This window comes from Chelonoidis abingdonii, chromosome 11 (genome assembly GCF_003597395.2).
Source record: "Chelonoidis abingdonii isolate Lonesome George chromosome 11, CheloAbing_2.0, whole genome shotgun sequence".
Lineage (NCBI taxonomy): Eukaryota > Metazoa > Chordata > Testudines > Testudinidae > Chelonoidis > Chelonoidis abingdonii.
This window is the reverse complement of record NC_133779.1, coordinates 44,844,547-44,865,477: the sequence shown is the minus strand read 5'-3', so window position 1 is coordinate 44,865,477 and position 20,931 is coordinate 44,844,547. Positions and strand designations below refer to the sequence as shown.

At 51.0% G+C, this 20,931-nt stretch overlaps 1 protein-coding gene across 3 annotated transcripts in view; it reads right to left on the bottom strand.

Moving 5' to 3' along the window:
• Positions 1–20,931, bottom strand: part of ADAR (adenosine deaminase RNA specific) — a 30,227-nt gene continuing 9,296 nt past the window's right edge. Inside the window, exons 1-15 of one of the 3 annotated variants that reach the window (XM_032789383.2) lie at positions 18,826–19,281; positions 15,725–17,295; positions 10,617–10,803; positions 9,837–9,994; positions 9,244–9,385; positions 8,896–9,113; positions 8,511–8,667; positions 7,330–7,501; positions 6,574–6,667; positions 5,913–6,041; positions 5,302–5,435; positions 4,307–4,489; positions 3,715–3,827; positions 2,934–3,061; positions 1–2,158 (exon numbers count right to left, since the gene is read on the bottom strand). In XM_032789383.2, coding sequence (XP_032645274.1) covers positions 1,918–2,158; positions 2,934–3,061; positions 3,715–3,827; positions 4,307–4,489; positions 5,302–5,435; positions 5,913–6,041; positions 6,574–6,667; positions 7,330–7,501; positions 8,511–8,667; positions 8,896–9,113; positions 9,244–9,385; positions 9,837–9,994; positions 10,617–10,803; positions 15,725–17,196 — 3,528 coding nt within the window. In that variant the 5' untranslated portion in view covers positions 17,197–17,295; positions 18,826–19,281 and the 3' untranslated portion in view covers positions 1–1,917. Of the gene's footprint in view, positions 2,159–2,933; positions 3,062–3,714; positions 3,828–4,306; positions 4,490–5,301; positions 5,436–5,912; positions 6,042–6,573; positions 6,668–7,329; positions 7,502–8,510; positions 8,668–8,895; positions 9,114–9,243; positions 9,386–9,836; positions 9,995–10,616; positions 10,804–15,724; positions 17,296–18,825; positions 19,282–20,931 lie in introns of those variants that run through there. The other 2 variants (XM_075071003.1, XM_075071004.1) reach the window with 2 other exon arrangements.

Here is a 20,931-nt window from a genome sequence, read left to right as displayed (position 1 = left end):
TAACAATCCAGAATTTTTTTTAATTTTTATGCGGAATGTTAGGACTTCAAATCATCGATACCAAGGGGCACTTAAAAGCAGACTTACAAAAATTAAAATAAAATAAAAAGGAGGGTTACAGTTCTCCCATGAATAAATTTACATTTGTTTCCATTCAGCTCCCCGGAGCCAGTGCGACAAGAGAAGGAATCCGACACTACAGAAAAGAAAGGGGGTGAGGGTAGGATGAGTTTGCAGGAGACAGTCCCCAAATGATGCACAACAGGAATTGCTCCGATCCGCTGACAAATAAAATAAATGGGGGCGAGGTGGAGACAGCACAAGAAGATGCCAGAACTGTGGAGTAAGATCAGATCTGGGTCTCTCTTAAATTACTTCAGAGGGGCAGCCCGCCCCCTGGCCTGCCCCCTGTCTCCTGCACTGCAACATACTTGACCGCTCACAGCGCCACTCAGTTCCGGAGCAATCCATTCGCCCCTTCCCCCAGGACCAGGCTAACCCAGACTAGCTTCTGACAAAGCCCAGGCCAGCTCAGGCCAAACACAACCGACCTCCGGAGCAAGCTGACCCCACGGCCCGGGGCCTGGGATTCTAGGTCCAGGCAGGCTCGATGGGACTGGGTCCATTAGCTGAGAGGCCTGTGCTTCCTCCAAAAAGGAAGAAGAAATTTGCTGGCCCTGCTAGCACAGTGCCGGCAGGCAGCCCCACGCCCACCATTCCCCAGGGCTGCCCAGACACAGGCCTGCAGAGAGGGCAGGCAGGCGCACAGCCACCAATCAGCGTTCCCAGCGCAGACAGAACCTGCCTTAGATCCCATCACCCACGAAGGTGTCTTAGATTCCTCAAACAACCAAGAGGAGAGGCCGGCTGGGCCCGAGGCCTGTGGACAAGATAAAATTCATGACCGTTTCAAGGCAGGGTTTAAAAACAGAGGCCAGGCTCTAAAGGATCCCTGGTCTCATTTCAGTAAAAGGGGCTGTGCTGCAGCCGAACCAGCCGGGGGCTAGTCAAGAAACTGGTCCGAAGGACCGTTTTGGGTGAGGAGGAAAAGCTCCGCTTCACTGATGAGTGTTTTAAAGTGGTGCCACCCTAACTGGCAAGTCTGGGACACCCCACCCTCGGGTGCCACTCGCCCCCCTCACAGGGAGTAGTGTCCGGCAGGGTTTTAGAATGGCCCATCTCAGCAGGACTCCAGAAACCAAGACCCAACCCTCATAATCAACAGGGTATCTCAGATGAGGCTACCACACCAGAGCCAGGAATATGCCTACTAACTGTGGAGATCTAGATCAGGTCATACGTGCAATCTGCCACTAGCCCTGAGCTCCTCACAGCTCGTGCTATGCCCTAGGGCAGATCCCAGAATTAAATAGCAGTTGCAAGAGATCACCTTGTCTTCAAACCAATTTGTGCCCACCCAGCAGGACTGCTGGGAAGAAAAAGTCCCGGGGTGTTTGCCAATAGCTGCAGGAATCATCTTGCAAATCAGAGGGAAGTGTTGAGGGAGAGGATATGAGGCTGGGAAGTACCCACATACTGTTTAAAACGATCCAATTGAGACAACGCATTTGACAAGTGAAAAGCTGAGTTCCCTCCAGCTGCTGTGATGAAGGGACACAGGAGCAGGCTCGCCTGTGGTTTCATTTAGATGCGTGGACAGTGTGGATTCCCTCGTCCAAACACACTCACACGCTCGCATCTCCTCACCACCATGTGCCGAGCGTACACTCACGTCGAAAGAATGCAATATGAACGCAGGAGTCCCTTCCAGCAGAATCAACATGTGCTGCCAGGATAATCAAAAGGAGGAGAGACCCCGGGGAATTCACAATCCTAGTCAACGCTACTGGCTCCATTTAAAAAAACAACAAAAAAAGACAAAAGGAACACACAGACACACACACAGAGGGCAGCTCGTTACGCCTCGGTGAGAGAGAAGTTCTCCTCTTCCTGGGGTTTGCAGATCCAGCTCCCATAGCTCATCTCCTCCAGCGCCGTAAAGAAGTGCTGCTTGGCTCCCTGGTAGGCCGAGGCTGCCTCCTTGGCATCCGAGTACAGTGCAAGGCTCTGCAGGTCTTTGCGCTCAGCCTTGGCACAAAGCTGCTGGAACAGAGCAAACATGCTCCTCTTGGACACGCGGGACACCTCGAGCTTTGGTCTGGAAAGGGGAAGGACACGAACAGAATGAGAACCCCAGGGACTGGAGCTGGGGCAAGGAGGCAAACAGCTGCTGAGGATGTAGGGCACGGTCCTGCCATCGGATCCAGGCAGGGAGAGTCTGGGCTGTAACTGTACCTGAGGGTAATAACAAGCGAAGCGATGCAGCAGCCGGGATCACACAGCAGCTACGCCTTGCAGTGCCTGGGGTACCCTCGCACGTGGGCAGAAGGGTAATGGTCACCAGAGATCACCAGCAGAGTCAGGAACAGAACTTAGGAGGCACATGTGTAGACAGGGCGCGCTCTGGGGCAGCGACTGTCTTTTGCTCTGTGCCTGTTCAGCACAATTGGGCCCCCTACATAGGCCTGGTCCACAACCGACAAGAACATTTCACAGGGAAAATGTGCCTCCAAACTGTTTATCTAAACGTTTCCACTCTAGCAACAAAGAGCGGCTGCCGCAGTGAAAGCACAGCGCTCCGCCCCTTGCGCGCCATGGCTTCCACTGGACTTGTCGGAGTGTTCTGGTTACCGGGGCTGGGAAATGAAGGTCCCACTGGCAGGACTGCTCCGTGCGTGGGAGCGATTGGAGCCGCATGCCCAGTGACTGAGACCAGCTGGTGGAGAGTCTGTTCTGATTGCGATGAATCCCCATTTTAGCTGGGGTTGGGGCTCCAGTCCCCCAGGTCCTCCCACACTGCAGGGACAGCGCGGAGAACCGGCCCCTTCACACGCTCCCCTAGAGCCAGCCTCTGGCAAGGCGTCAAAGCTCACCCGTCAACTTTGCCTTTTGTGCCATCCAGGACTTCCACCTCGCTTCCGTCGGCAAGACACCAGTTCACACTCGACTCTTTGGTCTTGCCCGTCTGCCTGGCGGAGTCGTACACGCTAACTCTCCCCACCTAGGCGGCCAGAGGGAGACACGCGGGTTGGCCCAGCAGACTGTGTGGCACATGCACACAGCTGGGAGGGTGCACGGTTCTCAGCACTGGCAGGCAGGTAATGCAGCTGAAGCCTCTCACCTGTGGCCCCACTAGCGACCTGCCAGCTGGAGTGCCTGACAATTGCTTTGCATTCTAGCTCCCCCCACCGGCAACGCATTTATGATGTTTCTCAATCTCAGCTATGCCATGCACCCCCAATTCAAAGATCGTCCCGCGACAGCCCCTCGAGAGAGATGGGTCACCGGGGCTCTGGTTAGACCTGGCATGCATGAACTCCGGAGAGTCCCCCGAGTCGTGCCCAGGCACCATCGTATGCACAAAGGTCTCATTAACCGTTCACACCTGGCCAGATGTAGCAGTGGGCTGAAAGATAGGGAAGCCCAGAACCAGCCACTATGATCTGTCTGTTCTGATCCAGGTCTCTGGTCCCACAAATACCAGAAGGAAGTTAAACTTTCTTGCTACAGCTGGAAGGTGGCAGGTCACTGAGCATTAACTGTCCGGCAGGTAGTCTACCGAGTCCCACTAATACAGAATGCACCAGTGCAGACGGCTGGACCCTTGTGCAAGAGGAGAGAACAGAGCCATTAACAGCTGCCAACCTACAGTACCTCGGGATGTTTAACATGATACGGAGCCTGGAGACCTGCTTCAAACGTGCTCCCGTCTCTCGACATGCGGCAGCAGATTGCACGTGTCAGGTGACCCTGGCTGTATAGATAACCTGGGAAAAGACACATGCAAGCATTAGGAAACAGAGCAGCTGCATTGTTAATGTGCAGGCAGAAATCTGAGAAGATGCACCGCTCTGCTCAGAAAGCCTGAGGTGGGAAAGGTTCAGGACAGCAATTTTCCTACGACTAGACACATCCTTGGTCATTAATTTGTGAAGGGTTCAGTTTTACCGATTGCAACATCTGTGGCCATAAAACATTTACAGGCAGCTTCGGTCTCCCCCTTGTCCTCACACATCCAAACCAAGACCCAAGGAGAAAATCCCCATGTATCCCTCTGGTTAAAATCCACAAGGTCCCATGAGTTTCCTAATGGTGCACCTCTGCTGGAATCAACATTTTAGCCTTTGGTTCCCACGCCCCTGCTGAATTTCTTTTCCATTACTGCAGTAAGGAGGTTGCTGGCACTTGGCGTATGCAGCCCAGCTCCAGAATGCACTGAGAGCACAGTGTGCGCAGGGTTTCCTACCGAGCGTAACGGAGCTGAGGTACACTGGCTGCATGAAATGCGACAGCAACGCCCCTTGCAGGCCAAGCACATTCCAGCGCAGGATTTTGTCACTGCAGGACATGGTGCGCAGCCTCTCCCCATGCTGGATCCCATCCCACGTAGGCACAATGTCACTCGACTCCACGGGAATGGTGCCTTCCCCTGCGGGAGAGGAAAGGAAAGTGAATTAGCAAAGAGCCAGCCAGCCCACACGGCTACAAACCTCCCTGCCACCAACGGCGCAGGCCACGCTCCATGAGCCGTGGAGTGAACATGCACGTCTCCGAGACGCCATGACCCCACGCAGACAGAGGACGATATGCTCCTGCATGCCAGGTTCTGCTGGGCAAGCTCTCATGCCAAGCAGAGAGAGAGAGCTGGGTAGACTAGAGAGAGGCAGGTTTTCACACGGCTGAAGCCCAATTAGCTCGCGCTTGGAAAGGAGGTCAGGGCCACATGAGCATGGATGCTGGATTCACACAAAAGCACTGAGGGCAGAGCGTGACTTTCCACCTACATGGCCCCTTGCCCACCCACTTCACCCATCCTCTAACCCTCTCGGTCTTCACCCACTGTATCCTCAGGCAGCAACAAGCACAAATGGGAGAAAGGCCTGCAGGCCTCTCCGGTGCCTAACCCCGTGGGCGCTCAGACTCCTGGGGATACACGCGAACCCCCTCCCCATACTAGCTTCCCTCTCCCCTCTCCTGCAGCTCTCTGTCTGACACAGGAGAGCGGAGGGTCTGGTCCTCTCCTACAGAGGTAGCTGCGAACCGCCTAGCCTTTGACCCCAGGGCTCTCATTCTCCAAATCACATTACCATGTGGAAGAGCTTAATGGAGCTACGCCCCCCATCTGGCCAGGGGTTATCAGCAGGGAGCACTTCCCGCAGCGACTGGAAGATAACAGACGCCCGCATTCTCAGCACTGCAGCACGCTCGGCACAAGGGCTCTTGAGGCTTTGCAAGACTCACCGTTCTCCACCTTGGTGCGCAGTTTACCCTGCTTGGGATTCTCAAAGAGAGGCTGATGCTGGCTCTCCCCCGCCATGTTTGCCTGGTCACTGCAGGATTTATCGAAGAGGGCCCCATCTCCACACGGCGCCGTGCTAGAAACAAACCAACAGCCCCTGTCAAGTTAGTGTAAACCAAAGGACCTGGAAATAACGCAGGCTATGCGAGACTCCTCCGCTGGCTAGGCACAACAGTTACTGCACCAGGGAAGTGTGTTACTGAGGTTTGCTCTAGTCACTGCCACTCCAGACCTGTCTATACGTGCAGCTTTACCTTTACTTCCCGAGCTCCCGGGGGTGTGGGAGGACACATACATTACAGATTTAAAGCCTTCTGAATGCTATAGAAGAGTGAGGTATCATCAGCATCATTCCATGACAGCGTGCACCATGCAGCCCTCTCAGAAAGGCACTGCAACCCCTACCATCCAGCACCCAAACCTATCGGTACACGGGGACTGGGAAGCACAGGGAACAGCCTGGGGCTCACGCCCATCAGCAGATCCAGATCAGCCAGGGCAGATTAATGGGGCAGCCCCAGGAAAGCTTAGCAGTGCTATGCGCCGTGCAGACCTGACGTAGAGGTGAAAGGTAACGTCATCTTTTATTTTGAGCCTGTTTTCTCCTGCTGACTCAAATATGCTCTGTTCTGCGGAGGAGGGATCGGTGGGATTGTACTTCATCAGCTCGCTGTAGAGAAATCTGGAAACAAACAGGATGGGTCAGAAGATGGCCTCGTTCCAGAGGTCAGAACCACTCAAACCCCCACACGTGACCAGGACAGGCAGTGCCCCAACCGCAGTCTCTGTCGAAGGTGGAAAAGAGCTCCAGTGAAACACATGATGTGATTAGCTCTGTCTGTCGGTTTGGCGCATGAGGGCAGGAAACCCAGGAGAGGTTTCAGCCCAGAAGCCAAGGGCTGAACAGGTAACAGAGCTCAAACTCTCCGCAGGTCAGTGGAGAGGGATACTTGTAGGAGAACGTGGGATGCTACAGTCACACAAACCCTTCCTTGTAAGACACTGTAATTGTGCTTCACAGCCAGATAGATATTGGCAACCAGGGCTCCTAGGCACCAGTGTTCTCTGCAGAAACTGACACTGGCTGTGCTCCTGGAGAGGAGTTTGCCTGCTAGGCAGAGGCCAGGGACAATACAGGCAGCTGGGTGTTTCCTTTCGTGCCTTTCTCCTGAGACTCCCTCCAAACAGAGAACAAAGATTCCCCCATCTCTCACCTCACGAAGCCTCGTCGGGAAATGATTTCTGCATGGCAGTCATTCACAGTCTCTCCCTTCAGGCTCAGCTCCTCCCCCTTCACGCAGCGATTACCTAGAGGGGAGGGGAGGAAGAGTCTCACAATGCCAACGCACGGGTGGGCTCCTTTGAAAAGGCAGTGTTTGATCTCACCAAGTCTTACTGCTCTGGGCTCCTGAGCACCATGGCCCCAGTTACCAGGGATCATTATCCCGGCCAAGTCCGTTAGAAATGAACAGGACAGAATTCTACTCCACACAGAAATCGCTTGCCTCCTTTTATGAGCAGCACAAATCTAGAATCTACCCAGCTTAACGCTAGTGTCCCTTCAAACCTGGAGGCCTCAGCTGCCCATCCTCTGAGGGGAGGCAAAGCAGTGCCAACTACCTAAGGAGAGGGGGATTTAGAAATCTAAAGCTGAGGGAAGCCTTAGGAGCCCGTGCTGTTTGACGCCAGGAGGGAAAATCCATGCGCTGATGCACAGGCTAGCGTGTAGCAGTGCAAGCAAAGATTACGAGCGATACCGCTGAAGACACATTCGCTTTGTTTTCTCCTTTTGTAACTAGATCACTGGTGACATCGTGGGAACATTCTTTAACCCTATAGGATGTTGAAAGGAGACCGTGTCCCACTCTTCCTGAAGGGGCCCATAGGAATGGCCAGCGCCTACTTCTAGTAACAAACATATCTAGCCAGGGAGTCTGAGTTCAATGCATGCTGGAAGCAGTGGCTCATACCTGTGCCAATGCTGACCACAACTCCCAGGCCTTCTTCTCCTCGCCTCATGATGATTGCAGCGAGGATCTTCCGTCCGAGCAGGCTGTGCTGGATGCGAGCAGTGAGGGCGTTGAAGCGCTGGTGGCTCAGCATCGCTATCTGATCATGCAGGGTACTGCCGCTCACTGGGAGCTGGAAGGGGCACACAACACCAGCACTGCTGAAGGGTCACAAGCAGGTTTTTCATTGATGTAAATAAAGACTCGAGAAGGAAGCCAACCAGAGAGACAGCTGTTCAGTGGGAGGGCAGAATCCAGAGCGCACAAATGCCAAGGGAAAGAGCAGGTGAGTTTGCCATGGGCTAGAACAGCACAAAAGGCCAATGCAGTTTTGGGCTGCAAACACAGAGACTACCACGGCATGGAGGGGACACCTCTTTAGAGAACTCTGCTGCATCCACACTTGGCTCTGAGCCCCGCATCAGTGGATAGTCTTGCTTCCTGACAGCAAGGTGTACTGGGGTGAGGAACAGTCTCCCCAGGGAAGGAGTGGAAACCCCATCACTGAGAACGTTTAAAACTGAACAGTAAGAAACAATTCTGCCCCAGCTCCCTGGGACTTAGCTGGTAGGATTTCTCTGTCACCAGTGCCTAAGGAATTCTTCCTCTGGGTGCTTGAAGGGAGAGTGTATGGTGCGCACCTGGCTTCCTTCTCGGGCACTGCTCTGAATCCGCTTTTATTAGGCAAGATCTCATCTGCCGGGATCAGCTCTGCAGCAGGGAACACACATCTTAGGAGATCGCAGAGCTCAAAGCAGGACTCAGAATGGCACAGAACTGGGACAGCAATTCTGCCAGAATTAGAGTTTTGTTCACAGCCCCTTTGGAGCTGCAGTGCGATATCTGAAGGTGCCACAAGGCAGCATAAGGCCGACTGAACTTGGAATGCGGAATCACATTGTGTGCTCTTGCTCTTACCCACAGGACCATGCTTCAGCGCTCACGGATCAGAGTTTGGGGCTAGTTCAGTCCAGCACCAGATGCTGGCAGGAGGCAGGGTCAGAGTAGGTGTGTGTCTAGCACCTGCCAGGAAAGGATAACAGACCCAGCTTGGCCCTACCTTTAGAAGTCGCTGATCGGCAGGGGGTAGCTTTGGGACAGAAGGACAAGTGACACCCTAGCTCTAGGGAGAGAGAAATTACCTCTGTGATGCTTGGTCCTTCGGTGCGCTCAGCCTTCTCCGTTTCCCCAATCAGGACTCTGAGTGCTGCATCAGCTGCTTCCTGCTTGCCTTGCTTTTTGTTGTGTGCAGTCACGGCTGGGAACCAACGGCCTCCCACCTTGGCCTGGTAGACAAACCTGCAGAGGGAGCAGCAGCATGTCACTGGGAGAGCAATGTTTAAAAACCAAGTGGTTTTTATTTGTACCTGCCAGCTGTATGGAGGTGGATGACGCTCTGACAGTAGCTAGCTCTGTTACCTGCCTGCAGCTTTCACCAGGAATTTGCTATTCTAGGCAGGAGTCTGCACCTACTTCAGGATGGCACAGACGGTGCCAGTTTTGTCACGGACATTCACAGTGACTTACTTCGGATCGTGAGGCGGTCCCGTCTGATCGACCATTTTGAACTCTGCTGCAAACCCGTTGGAACGGGCGTATTCCAGCAGGCCACTGATGGGATTGGCATTGAGGTATTTGATCAGCTCCCCGACGCCCTTGGCTTTTGCTGCCTTTGACTCATCCAGATTCAGAGGCTGGGCAACAGGCGGATCCAGGGACGGCTCGCTCAGGATCTCTCCGGAGGGCTAAAGAAGAGTTAGACAAGAGGAGCCAGTTAAACAGTTAGTAGTATGTACTACAGCAGGGTAACTGCCACAGCCAGCCTGGGGTAAAATCCTACTGGAGGGAGAAGTAAAGGGTGCAAGGTGTTTCTACCTGTTCTGGGAAGAACTGCCCCCCAGCTTCCCCACGGAGGATCTTCACAGCAACCTCAGCTGCCATCTGCTTTGCTCCCTTCTTGCTGTTGGCTACCACCGCGGGGAATGTCTGCTCACCCACCTTCACGCAGTATGTGAACCTGGCAGGATGTTACACCATGAGAAGAATGTTAAAGCAGCCGCTTCAGTCTGCTCTTTGCACCAGCTCCCAGGTCAAGTCGGGCTAAAGATGCACAAGGAACATTTCCAAGTTATCAGCAGTTTAAGAGCACCAGAATGTCTGGATGCTCCAAAAGCACTGGTGTGGCACTGCCACGCATGGTATTCAGGACTGGCCCCTGAGTCCGAACCTGTCCTTGGGTTGCAGATGCCCAGCCTCCCAGGAGGAAGGCATTCCTTGACCTCTCTCTGGGGCACACAGGGCCTCGGGGGAGCCAGGTCCAGATGTCCTTGAGCAAGATGAGCACTCAGGTAACAGTGAAGTGTATGGGAACCTGGAGAGATGGGGTAATGTGGCTGGTTCCTCTGACTGGAGAGGAAATAAAGAGAAGAATCCCTACCCACCCCCCCAATTAACACTATGTGCCATACTTGGGGTCATGGGGTGGTCCCTCCTGAGACAGCAGCTGGAATTCACATGTGCTCCCTGATTTCTGTCCATATTCCATTAATATGCTGATGGGGTTCTTCCCGGACGACAAGTGTAGCTGTGCCACTGCAGACGGAGGCTCTGGTTCTGGGCGTGCAGGCTACGGTGAGATAGGGAGAGGTGACTAAAGCACAGATCTCAGCCGAGCTCCCACTCACAGGCTGCTGTTGTCAGGCACTAGCCCAGGGGCTGCAACCTTCTGTCAACTCAGAGATGCTAACTACAGGACAAAGCCAACCCGGCCAAGAGAACGCGCACCACACTGCAACAAGAGCATGGCAGCTTCACATCTGTGGTTCTGCTTCCGCACCCCTTTGTGTACTCAAAAAAAGCCACTTTTGCGACAAGCAAGAGAAGTGTGGGGCCTTTGGTGGAACGTTCCAGCCATTCTGGGCAATCCCCAAATAGCACCTGAGAGAGCCAATTCCAGAAAGAGAAAGGCAGGGTGCCCTCATACAGGCTTGAAACAGTTTCCCCACACTCAATTTGGAATCACATTTCCTTTTGGGAAGGGACAATCTCTACCTCCTTTACATCACCCTCCCCTGACAGCTAGTGCTGGGCCAGCCTGCCCCAAATACTGTCTTGACACTGCGTCTGTGAATGGCAAATCTCAGCAGCAGTAGAGGACAGCTCTTCTGGGAGAGAAGGGCTATGAACACAGGCATCAAGGCACTGATTTCAGCCTGAAGATCACCCAGAACAAACAGTGTAGGACTCACCAACTCTGCTTCCGAGCTGTCTGGGACAAATGACTCCTCCCCTTCCATGCCATCCTCCCCTTGGTTCTCAGCTTCACGCATCAGGATTTTCATGGCATTGGCAGCTGCCTCTTGCTTGGCCAGTTTTTTGCTACCTGCTTCCGCTGGTGGGAACCGGCGCCCGTTTATCATGGCTTGGAACTTAAATCTTTGTAGAGGAAGAGACAAGGACAAACGTGATCGGTCACTCCAGATACCAGCCTGCCCCTCCTGCACTACGCCTCTAGCCTAGCTCTTGGAGCTCTAGTGGGAAGGGGCTGCTGGTCCCCATGGTGTGGAAGCAAACGGGTCACAGCTGCAGAAGTGCCAGACTTTGGTGCAGGCCTTCAGAGGCTTCATTTCGAAGTTTACACAGCCTTCCATAGCAGATGTGGTGGCATAGACCCCAGTGAGTTTAGCCCTAATGCTGCAGAATGAGTCTCCTTGGTCCAGAGGCCGCATGAGTCATTAACTCATTGGCTGTTCTCGCCGCACAGAGTCCAAATCCAAGACAGTCTCCAGCACAGGGGAAAGGAAGGTTGAAAGCCGGTCAGGCAGCAGTCTGAATTGTCAGATCTGTGCCTAGTCACTTTGTCCCTCAGACAGGATCTGAGCTGCCTGCCAACTCTCTGCACAGCATCTTTGCCGGGCACTTCCTCGTTTAAATCTTTTGTCTTTGACAGATGTGCCTGCCTCTCTCTCAGGGGCAGACCCCAATGACAGCTTAGGCCAGCTAGATTCCTTTTTGGCACCCAGCCTTTTGCGGAGGTGGACTCCTCTCAGGAAAAAGCAGGTTGAACTGGATCTAGGGGCAGGCCGTTGGGACTAACTCCATTCAGACCTTTCCCTAAAGAGAAAGCTTGGATTTTGTCTTTGGGAAGAAGGCCGGCTTTCCCATCTAGTGGGCCTATTGACGTATTCCAGTGTGGCATAAACGGTGCCTTTCACTGTCACATCCGTGCCCAGGAATGGCCACAATATCAAATAGTATCCTCAACAGAGTATCATAAAGGCCCAGAAAAAAATCTCATTCTGTGACTGCAAGTGCCGTGCTCCGCCTTTGCTCATAGGGACAGAGGATGCTTCGAACTGCCACACCAATGAGACGCTTGCAGCGAGTGACGAGCTGCAGAGCTGCTAACAAGGGGCTCCATGAGGTTAAATTCCAGCAGTGCAAATGGTGTTGGGATCAGAAAAGAGACCTAAGGGCCCGAAACCACAGGAAACCTGAAGGACATTTCTCCCCCTCGCCCCAGTAAGTTGCTGCAGAGGATTTCCCAGTCCTGGGCAGAGACATCAGCTGCTGTTCATCCATATTCAGGGGGAACTCTCTCTCTAGAGCAGGGGTTCTCAAACTGGGGGTCGGGACCCTGTGGGGGGTCGTGAGGTTATTATCTGGAGGGAGCACGAGCTGTCAGCCTCCACCCCAAACCCTGCTTTGCCTCCAGCATTTATAATGGTGTTAAATATATAAACGGGTTGAATTCAGAGGCTTGCTGTGTGAAAGGGGTCACCAGTACCATAGCTTGAGAACCACTGCTCTAGAGGTTATGATCCTCTATTTCCCCTGCCTTTACTGACTTCCCCTCATTTTACTCTTATTCCAGTCCTTCCAGAGGCAACTCTAGAGTCAATGGGATTCAAGACTGTGCAACTGAGAGCAGAATTTGGTCCTTTACACTCTCGGCTGCTTTCGGTTTCCTTTCCAGCTGAACCATTCAGCAGTACGAAATAGCAGGAAGGACAGCACTGTGTGTTCCTTTTCTGTCCTGCTCACTGGGGGGTTTCTGAGGGAAAGAGCTGGTTGTTTTGGTAAATGGTCTTTTCTGTTTTAGTTAAGGGATCTTGAGTCCTTTGGGTGAGGCACATGAACCTTGCGGGTGATTAAACTGGCTGTCACAGGAGGAAGCACAGCAAATATTGACACACTGGTCCTGCAAATCTAGGATGAGGCAATTAGATGGGAAGTTAATTAAGGCAGAACAGGATCACAGAAATGTTGTGCTGAAAGAGACCTTGAGAAGTCTTGGGCCAAGTAAACCTAGATCATCCCTGACAGGGGTTGGTCCAACTTGTTTTTAAAAGTTTCCAGTGATGGGGACTCCATGGCCTCCCTTGAAGCCTATTCCAGAGTTTAACTCCTCTTCGAGTTAGAAAGATTTTCCTAATATCTAATCTAAGTCTCCCTTGAAGATGAAGCCCATGACTTCTTGTCTCCTCTTCAGGGGACATGGAGAACAACTGATCACCATCCTCATGATAGGCCCTTAACAATCTTCCAACATGTTACCAGTCCCCCCTTGGTCGTCTTTTCTCAAGACTGAACATGCCCAGTTTTTTAACCTTTGATAATTTTTAGTGCTCTCCTCTGGATTCTCTCCAATTTGTCCCCATCTTTCTTAAACTGTGGTGCCCAAAACTGGACACAGGACTCCCCCTCGGGCCTCACCAGTGCCAAGCAGAGTGGGACAATCAACTCCTGTGTCTGTCTTACCACACGCCTGTTAATACACCCATATTAGCCTTTTTGCAGCTGCATCCCACGGATGATCCACTAGAACCCCCAGATTCTTTCTAGCAATATAACCACTCACACAGTTATTCCCCATTTCATAGTTGTGTATTTGATTTTTCCTTCCTAAGTGAAGTACATGGCATTTGTCTTACTTGAATTTCATCATGTTGAACTCAGACCAATTCTCCAATTTGTGAAGGTCATTTTGAATTCTAATCCCACCCTCCAAAGTGCTTGTAACCCCTCCCAGCTTGGAGCCATCTGTGAATTTGATAAGCATGCTCTCCACTCCATTATCCAAGTCATTAATGAAAATATTGACTAGTATCAGACCCAGGACTGACCAATGCAGAACCCCCCTAGATATGTCCTCCCAATTTGACAGCAAACCATTGATAACGACTCTTTGAGTACAGTCTTTCAACCAGCTGTGCACCCACGTTACTGTCATCTACACCACATTTTCCTAGTCTGCTTATGAGAGTGTCATGAGGGACTGTGTCAAAAGCCTGACTAAAAACAAGGTATATCACATCTACTGCTTTCCCCCATCCACTAGGCCAGTAACCCTGTCAAAGAAGGAAATTAAGGTGGTTTAGCATGATTTGTTCTTGACAAATCCACGCTGACTGTTCCTTATAATCCTGTTATCCTCTAGGTGCTGACAAATGGATTGCTTAATCATTCGCTCCAGTATCTTTCCAGGTACTGAAGTCAGGCTGACTGGTCTATAATTCCCCAGGTCTTACTTGTTTCCCTTTTTTAAGAAAAGTGTTACTTTTCCCCGTCTCCAGTTTTCTGGAACCTCTCCCATCCTCCAGGAGTTCTCAATAATTGCTAATTATTATATTGCTTCAGCTAGTTCCTTAACTACTCTAGGATGACATGAATACATCTAACTTATCCAAATATTATTCTTTAACCCGTTCTTTCCCTGTTTTGACTCGCACTCCCTCCCCCCATTGTTAATATTATTTGTGTTGAGTATCTGGTCATAATTAACCTTTTTAGTGAAGACTGAGGCAAAATAGGCACGCAGCACCGCAGCTTTCTTGATGTCCTCAGTTATTAGCTCTCCTTTCCCAAGTAGAGGACCTACACTTTCCTTCACCTTTCTCTTGCTCCTAATGTATTTAAAGAACCGCCTTTTATTACTTACTGCCGTTTATGTCTCGTCAGGTGGAACTCATTTTGTGCCTTCGCCTTTCTGATTTTGTCCCTACACACTTGTGCTGTTCTTTTGTACTCCTTACCAATGTGACCATGTTTCCACTTTTTGTTGGATTCCTTTTTCTTTCCAGGTCATTAAAGAGCTCCTGATGAAGCCATGTTGACCTCCCACTCTTATCATCTTTCCTTCGCACTGGAATAGTTTGCAGTGGTGCCTTTAATACTGTCTCCTTGAGGAATTGCCAGCTCTCCTGAACTCCTTTTTCCCTTAGATTTTCTTCCCATGGGACCTTACCTACCAGTTCTCTGAGTTTGTTAAAGTCAGCTTTTCAGAAGTCCAGTAGCTTTATTCTGCTGCTTTCACTCCTTCCTTTTCCCAGACCAGCGATCCCCAACCTTTTTGTGGCCAGTAGCACATTCATGTTGTCAGAAGAGTGTGGCGGGCACCAACAATTTTTCAAGACTTATTTTGTATTTGTACATTAAATAATACAAAAAAATCATATTTAATATTACGTAATATATTAATCAAGAGAGAAGCCGGAGAAAAGCTGCAAGGAAAGAGAACACTGGTGCCTGCAGCCCCGGAGTACTCTGTCCCCAGCAGACGCAGGGCCCCGGATTCTCTCCTCTGCTGGACACTAGGCGGGTCCCGAGAACACTGCGCCTGCAGCCTGAGTTCTCTGTCCCCGGCAGGCACAGGGCCATGGCTTCTTTCCCCTGCTGGGCACCAGGTGGGCACACATAAATACCCTGGTGGGCGCCATGGCACCCGCGGGCACCACGTTGGGGACCACTGCCCTAGACTCATGAAATCTGTTATTTCACAATCACTGTCACCCACACTGCCTTTCACCTTCAGATTCACTACCAATTCCTCCCTGTTGGTCAGAAGCCAGTCTAAAATGGGAGTCCTCACTTTCTTTGTCTCCAAGAATGTACTGGAAATTTTCTGTTTTGCCCTATTACATTCCTGACAGATGTCTGCCTAGTTGAAGTCCCCCGTTACTACTAGGTCCTATGTTTTGGATATATCTGTTATTTGCTGTAGAAATACCTCACCCACTCCGCTCCTGATTGGGTGCTCTATAGCAGACCTGACTAAGACATCACCCCTATTTCTTAACCCTTTAATCTTTACTCAGAGACTCTCAACTGGTCTGCCTCCCAGCTCCTTCTGGGCCTCAGAACAAGTGTCTATATCCTTTATGTAAAATGTAACCCCCTCCTCCCTTTTCTCCCTGCCTGTCCTTTCTGAACAAGCTAATGCCCTTCTATACCACTATTCCAGTCATGAGACTTATCCCACCAAGGCTCTGTGATACCAATTAAATCATAATTTAGCTTACGTACATCTCTTTAAGCAGAAAAGAATAGCAAAAGAAACCCATGTTCTCTTTCTTACCTTGGTTCATGTGAGGGTCCACTCTGCTCCAAAAGGGCAAATTCACAGCGCTGGTAAGTGTACTGGCTATATTCGATGAGGCCGCTGACCGGATTCTTCTCCTGACAGGCAATCAGCTTTTCTAAGGGCGTACACTGGAACGCAGTGTCAAACTGGGCAGCATAACTGGGAGATGAGGGGGATTCCATGATGCATCTCAACTCATCTGCCTGCTTATTGATGGCATTCAGGTCATCTGGAATGTCATCTGTGGCCCACTTGCCATTTTCAGAGTTGTCATAGTTCATGAAGCGGTATCTGGACTTCCGGGCTCGCAGGCCTGGGTCAGGAGCACTGGTGTCAGTCTGTTCTGTTTGCTCAGAGGCCTGCTGTCCATTCTTTACATTTTCTTCTTCTTCCATCTTTACTTCTGTGAAAGGCAACACGCTCTCCTGTGGATCCGGCTCTATGCAGGCAGCTGGAAACTCTGGCTCTGGGGCGGGAGGTGGCATTTCTGTTACTTCATTGGCTTTTATCTTGATCTGCATCCTCTCCCGTTTCTTTTCAGTGAGGGACCATTTGGGGGGGTTTGTGTTCTCCTTGTGGACTTCTCCCAGATTTTCCAGGGCTCTGAGAGTGGTGTTAACATCCTTGGCCTTTGAAAAACCAATGTTTTTTGCAAGGTTGTATGCTGTGGAGTCTGTGACATTGAACAAATAATTACAGATTTTCTCCTTGACTTCAGCCATGATGGGAGACTCGGTACCGTCTTCTGAGTCAACCGAGGAGCTTTCTGTTTCTTGACTCTCAGAAGCTCTCTCTCTCCAATGACTCCTGTGAGCGGTAGCACTTCCTTCGCACACTACCCCTATAGAGCCAGATTTGTCCACAATCCGCCAGAAAGGGGGGGTCTCTCCTTCTTTATGCAATTTACCTTCCCGGAGAAGTTTGTACAGATAACGATTGACTTCCTTCTTTTGGGTTTTAAGTTTACGGGCGAGTTCACGACCTGTACAGGACTCCCCCTGCCTGAGCTGCCCTAAAATTGTCAATATTTCTTGCTCCCTGTTTTGCTCAGCAACAGACAGTCTCTGGAAATTCAGGCTGAAATGGTCAAATTCCCTTTCTGATTTTCTGTAGTTGTACTGAGCTGGGGGATAAGACGATAAACTTCGCGTTTGCTGACTGATATAGGGGGGTCTAAAACTCCCAGCTGTGCCCCAGCTGTTGTGCCCACTCCCTCTAGGAATTGGTACAGCAGCTCGTGGACCCCTGATGTGCTGCTCTACTTGTGGCCTTTGTTCCCAAAAAGGGTACAGGGGAGCTTCAGTGATTTGCCCCAAGAGGAACTGTACCTGCTGGTTTCTGAATCTGTCACGATTATTTTCCTGTGGGACAAGAGAGTTGTTAAAAAAGGCTGGATTAGGACTGCAGTAGATATGTTTTGGGGGTGTCTGATAAGAGCCTTTGCCTCGACCAAAACCTGTGTTCATAGCGTGCTGCTGGAATGCAAGTGTGAATCTGGGCTCTTGCACACCAGAAGAGAGGCAGCTGTGGTTCGCTTTCCACTCGCACAATTGCTGCACACAGGCCTGCCAAAAGGAAAGAACAAGGGTTCAGAATTCAATTACACTCCCAGAGGAGCCCAGGGCTACAGTATGACCAGCCTCTCCACTCCAAGACAATGTATAACCACCTTCTTGGCTAACCTTGCCTGCAGCCTACAAGCCCTGTCGCTATGCTACTCATGCATGCCAGGTAAATGAAACTGACAGCGCGTTTGCCCAAGCCCCTGCCCCAAACACAAAACTGACCTGAAAGGAATTCTGAACGAGCCTAACAATCAGAAACAACTTCATTTGTAAGACTCAGCACTCTCACTGGTTGTTGGGTATTTCAGGCTGGATCAATCATGATCATAGTTTGCCCTTCCGTTGTCCCCTACATCTAAGGATCTCAGCGCGCTTTCCAAGCACAATTCTCCCATTTCACATATGGGAAAACTAAGGCCCAGAGAGGTCAACTGGCTTGTCAAGCATCACCCAGTGAGTCTGCAGAGCATCTAACTTGTGGCTCAGTCCACACAAACATCCCTTTCTCCCTTGATGGAGTGTGACCTATACAGCTAATTCTCTCATTTCACGATGTTTTAAAGAGATAAGATACACGGGAACCAGATAGCGCAGAGGGTTGGTAATAGGATGCAAAGCCTTTTAGGGCTGCAGTTCAGATCCAGCTCACAGCAGTCACAATCGTGGCACCATCACCTGATTACAAGTGAATTTTGGTCTGAGCCATCAGCCTGGAACCAATGATACATTTCATTTTTTAAAATGAAAGAAAAAAAAGATAGCCACCACTATTGACTGGGATGCTCTAATCCTACCCAAGCATGACAGCAGCCGAATGTGAACATAAAGTGACAGAAACCATATCCCCAACGGATCATTTATACCCCAGATCTTTCTAAGGGAACCTGTGCAGGACTATAACTAATTCTTTACAGCCAGACACAGAAAGTGACCATGTGGGGGATGTAAGTGGATCGATAATTACATCACCTTAAAAACAGGACACTGCAAGTGAGCTAATCAGTAAGTGCTGGCAAAAGGACTCAGCTCAAGAGTACCCTAGACACCAGCCATGCCACTTAGCGTCAGCCTTACTGTGGAGAATCAAAGGCCAGGTCTACACTTACAAGCTTACAGTGGCACAGCTGTACCGGCACAGAGAGTGAGCGCTCCCATGGACACAATAAAACCAGTCCTGTCCACACGACTGCTTATGCCAGCAAAACTTATGTTGTTGGGGGAGGAGGGGTGGTGTTTCACACCCTGAGCAACACTGTTGACATAAGAGCTAGTACAGACATGGCCAAACACGTTCCCTGGTTCAACCCACACTGACACCAAGTGATGTGCTCTGGATTCTGAGTGCAGCAGGTAGGAGCGCTCCATCTCCTTCTTGTTAGCAGAGGGGAGTGAGTATTTCTTTTCCTGCCATCACGGTCCTATTAGTTACCAGGACACTCAGATCTGGTCCACTGGCCAAGTTTAAAACGAAATCCTTCAAACACACAACACGCCTGGAGGAGGAAGGGAGGGTTTAGAAGTTGCTCTTACCTTGTTTTTGCCCAGGCTGACAAGTACAATTCATTTAACTGATCAGAAGGTAAAGAACTGTTCCCAACTTGGCCTTGAGTGGTCCCTTAGAATAGGTGCTGATTACTTATGCTGACTCTCTCCCCAATCTTGTACTTAGCTGTGACACGCTCACTGCCTTTCCCAGACCTGAAGAAGAGCTCTCTGTAACTCAAAAGCTTCTCTCGCTCCCCCAACAGAAGTTGGTCCAACAAAAGATATCGCCTCCCCCACCGTGTCTCTCTAACCACAGACTCACACTGCTAGGAGGAGCTGAACAACTGAAACACCAACGGCAGCCGAAGACAGAGCTCACAAATGGCTCCTAGAGACAGAAAAGCTTGGTACCTCTGTACTTTTCACAAACACCAGAAACAGGCTAGTCCCCCCTTCCCCTCTGCCCAGCATGGAGCTAACAATGTAATCATCCCCTCGATCAACTTAAAATGGCTCCAAGTTAAGTTTCGCTTTCATTTTCTCCCAGCTAACTCTCACTTCTCTGTGTTGCCCGGTGTCCTGTTTCACCAGGGCGGGTCTCTTTCCAGGAGCCCTCCAGGAAAGAATGGGGAACCCTTTCATGCAGTGCCCACACATATGCCCCCTTCTACCCATCTCCTGCTGCAGCTGGCTCTGGTTTAAACGGTGGCTTACAAACTTCTTACCGAACTGAACTACACAAAAACGAGGGGGCACCTTAAAGACTAACAGATTTCTTTGAGCAGCTCTTGTTGTTTTTGTCGATACAGACTAACCCAGCTACCCCCTGTACTAGGCAGTGACTCTGCAGTCGAGAACTGGCCCTCAAGACAGGTGGTTCTAGTTTCCCTTTCACCGCCTTCTAACAAGAGGAAGGGTGTGCATTTCTCCACTGCGCTTCCAAGTGGCAGCAGTGGGGGAGGCGGGAATGAGACTTGAAAAGAGCTCTTTGGTGGAAGATTTTGTTCTGCAGGAATTTAAAGCCATAAATCTGATTACTGAGAACATTTCTCTCCATTCCCAGGACATTCACACCTGTGGCTCGGGAATGGTGGTGTGAAGCTGACTAGCCTCTGGCAGGGATGCTATGGGCTGAACCCCTCAGACTTCCTCTGTGGCCTTGAGGAAATTGCTTCTCTCAGGGTATGTCTACACTACATCATTTACAACTGCGCTGCTCCGGCACTTCTGGTGAAGACGTTCTAAACTGACGGAAGACAGCTCTGCCCTTGGCTTAATACCGTCTGCCTCCGCAAGAGGCGGTAGCTATGTGGGCAGGAGAAGCTCCCCCGGCGACACAGCACAGTCTACACCAACACTTGACTCGGTGTAACTTACGGTGCTCAGGGGTCTTGATTATTCACATCCCTGAGCATCATAAATTACACCAAAGTAATTGTAGTGTACAGAGGGGCTCAGAGCTAGACTCCCTGGCTGTATGACTCCCCTAGCTGACAGAAGTGTTGTGAGAATTCATTATCTATTGTTTGTACGAAGCTTTGAAGATCATGAGCATCAAGAGCGTTAATTACACTGGTAGTTTTTAAGGGCATGTCTACCTGTACAGCACTGATGGATACGCTCTATGTCCACTACTTCCATTTGTCACTATAAAGCTACTTCTTATCCCTGATGCTCAGCCTGGATTGTCAGCAATTTCAAGAGCCTGGGATTCTGCCAGCCTTTCCGTTGGGGAGGCAATGGATCAAGTGGGCAGAGCACTGGGCTGTGAGTCAGGAGAACCAATGACCTGCTGTGTGACCCTGGACAAGTCCCTTCCCCTGTCTATGCCGCCTTTCTACCCTCTGTCTTGTCTGTCTGGACCCTAAGCTCTCTTACCGTCTGCATGCAGTGTCTGCACAACAAGCCTTTGATCTCAGCTGAGGCCCCTAGACGCTATCCCCTAGGGAGGTGCAGAGGAATGTTCGGAGGGGGCACAGCTGGGGCCTGGGCTAGGCCCATGGGGGGCGGGGATGAAGCGCCACCCAGCTCCGCTCCTGGGCCAGCCCTGGCCCTTCGCCCAGGGCACCACGTGGCTGCCAGCCTTGGCCCCTGTCCTGCCCCGGCCCCTTACCCCTGTCGCCGTGCCTCTCCCAGAGCCCGGCGGTTGGG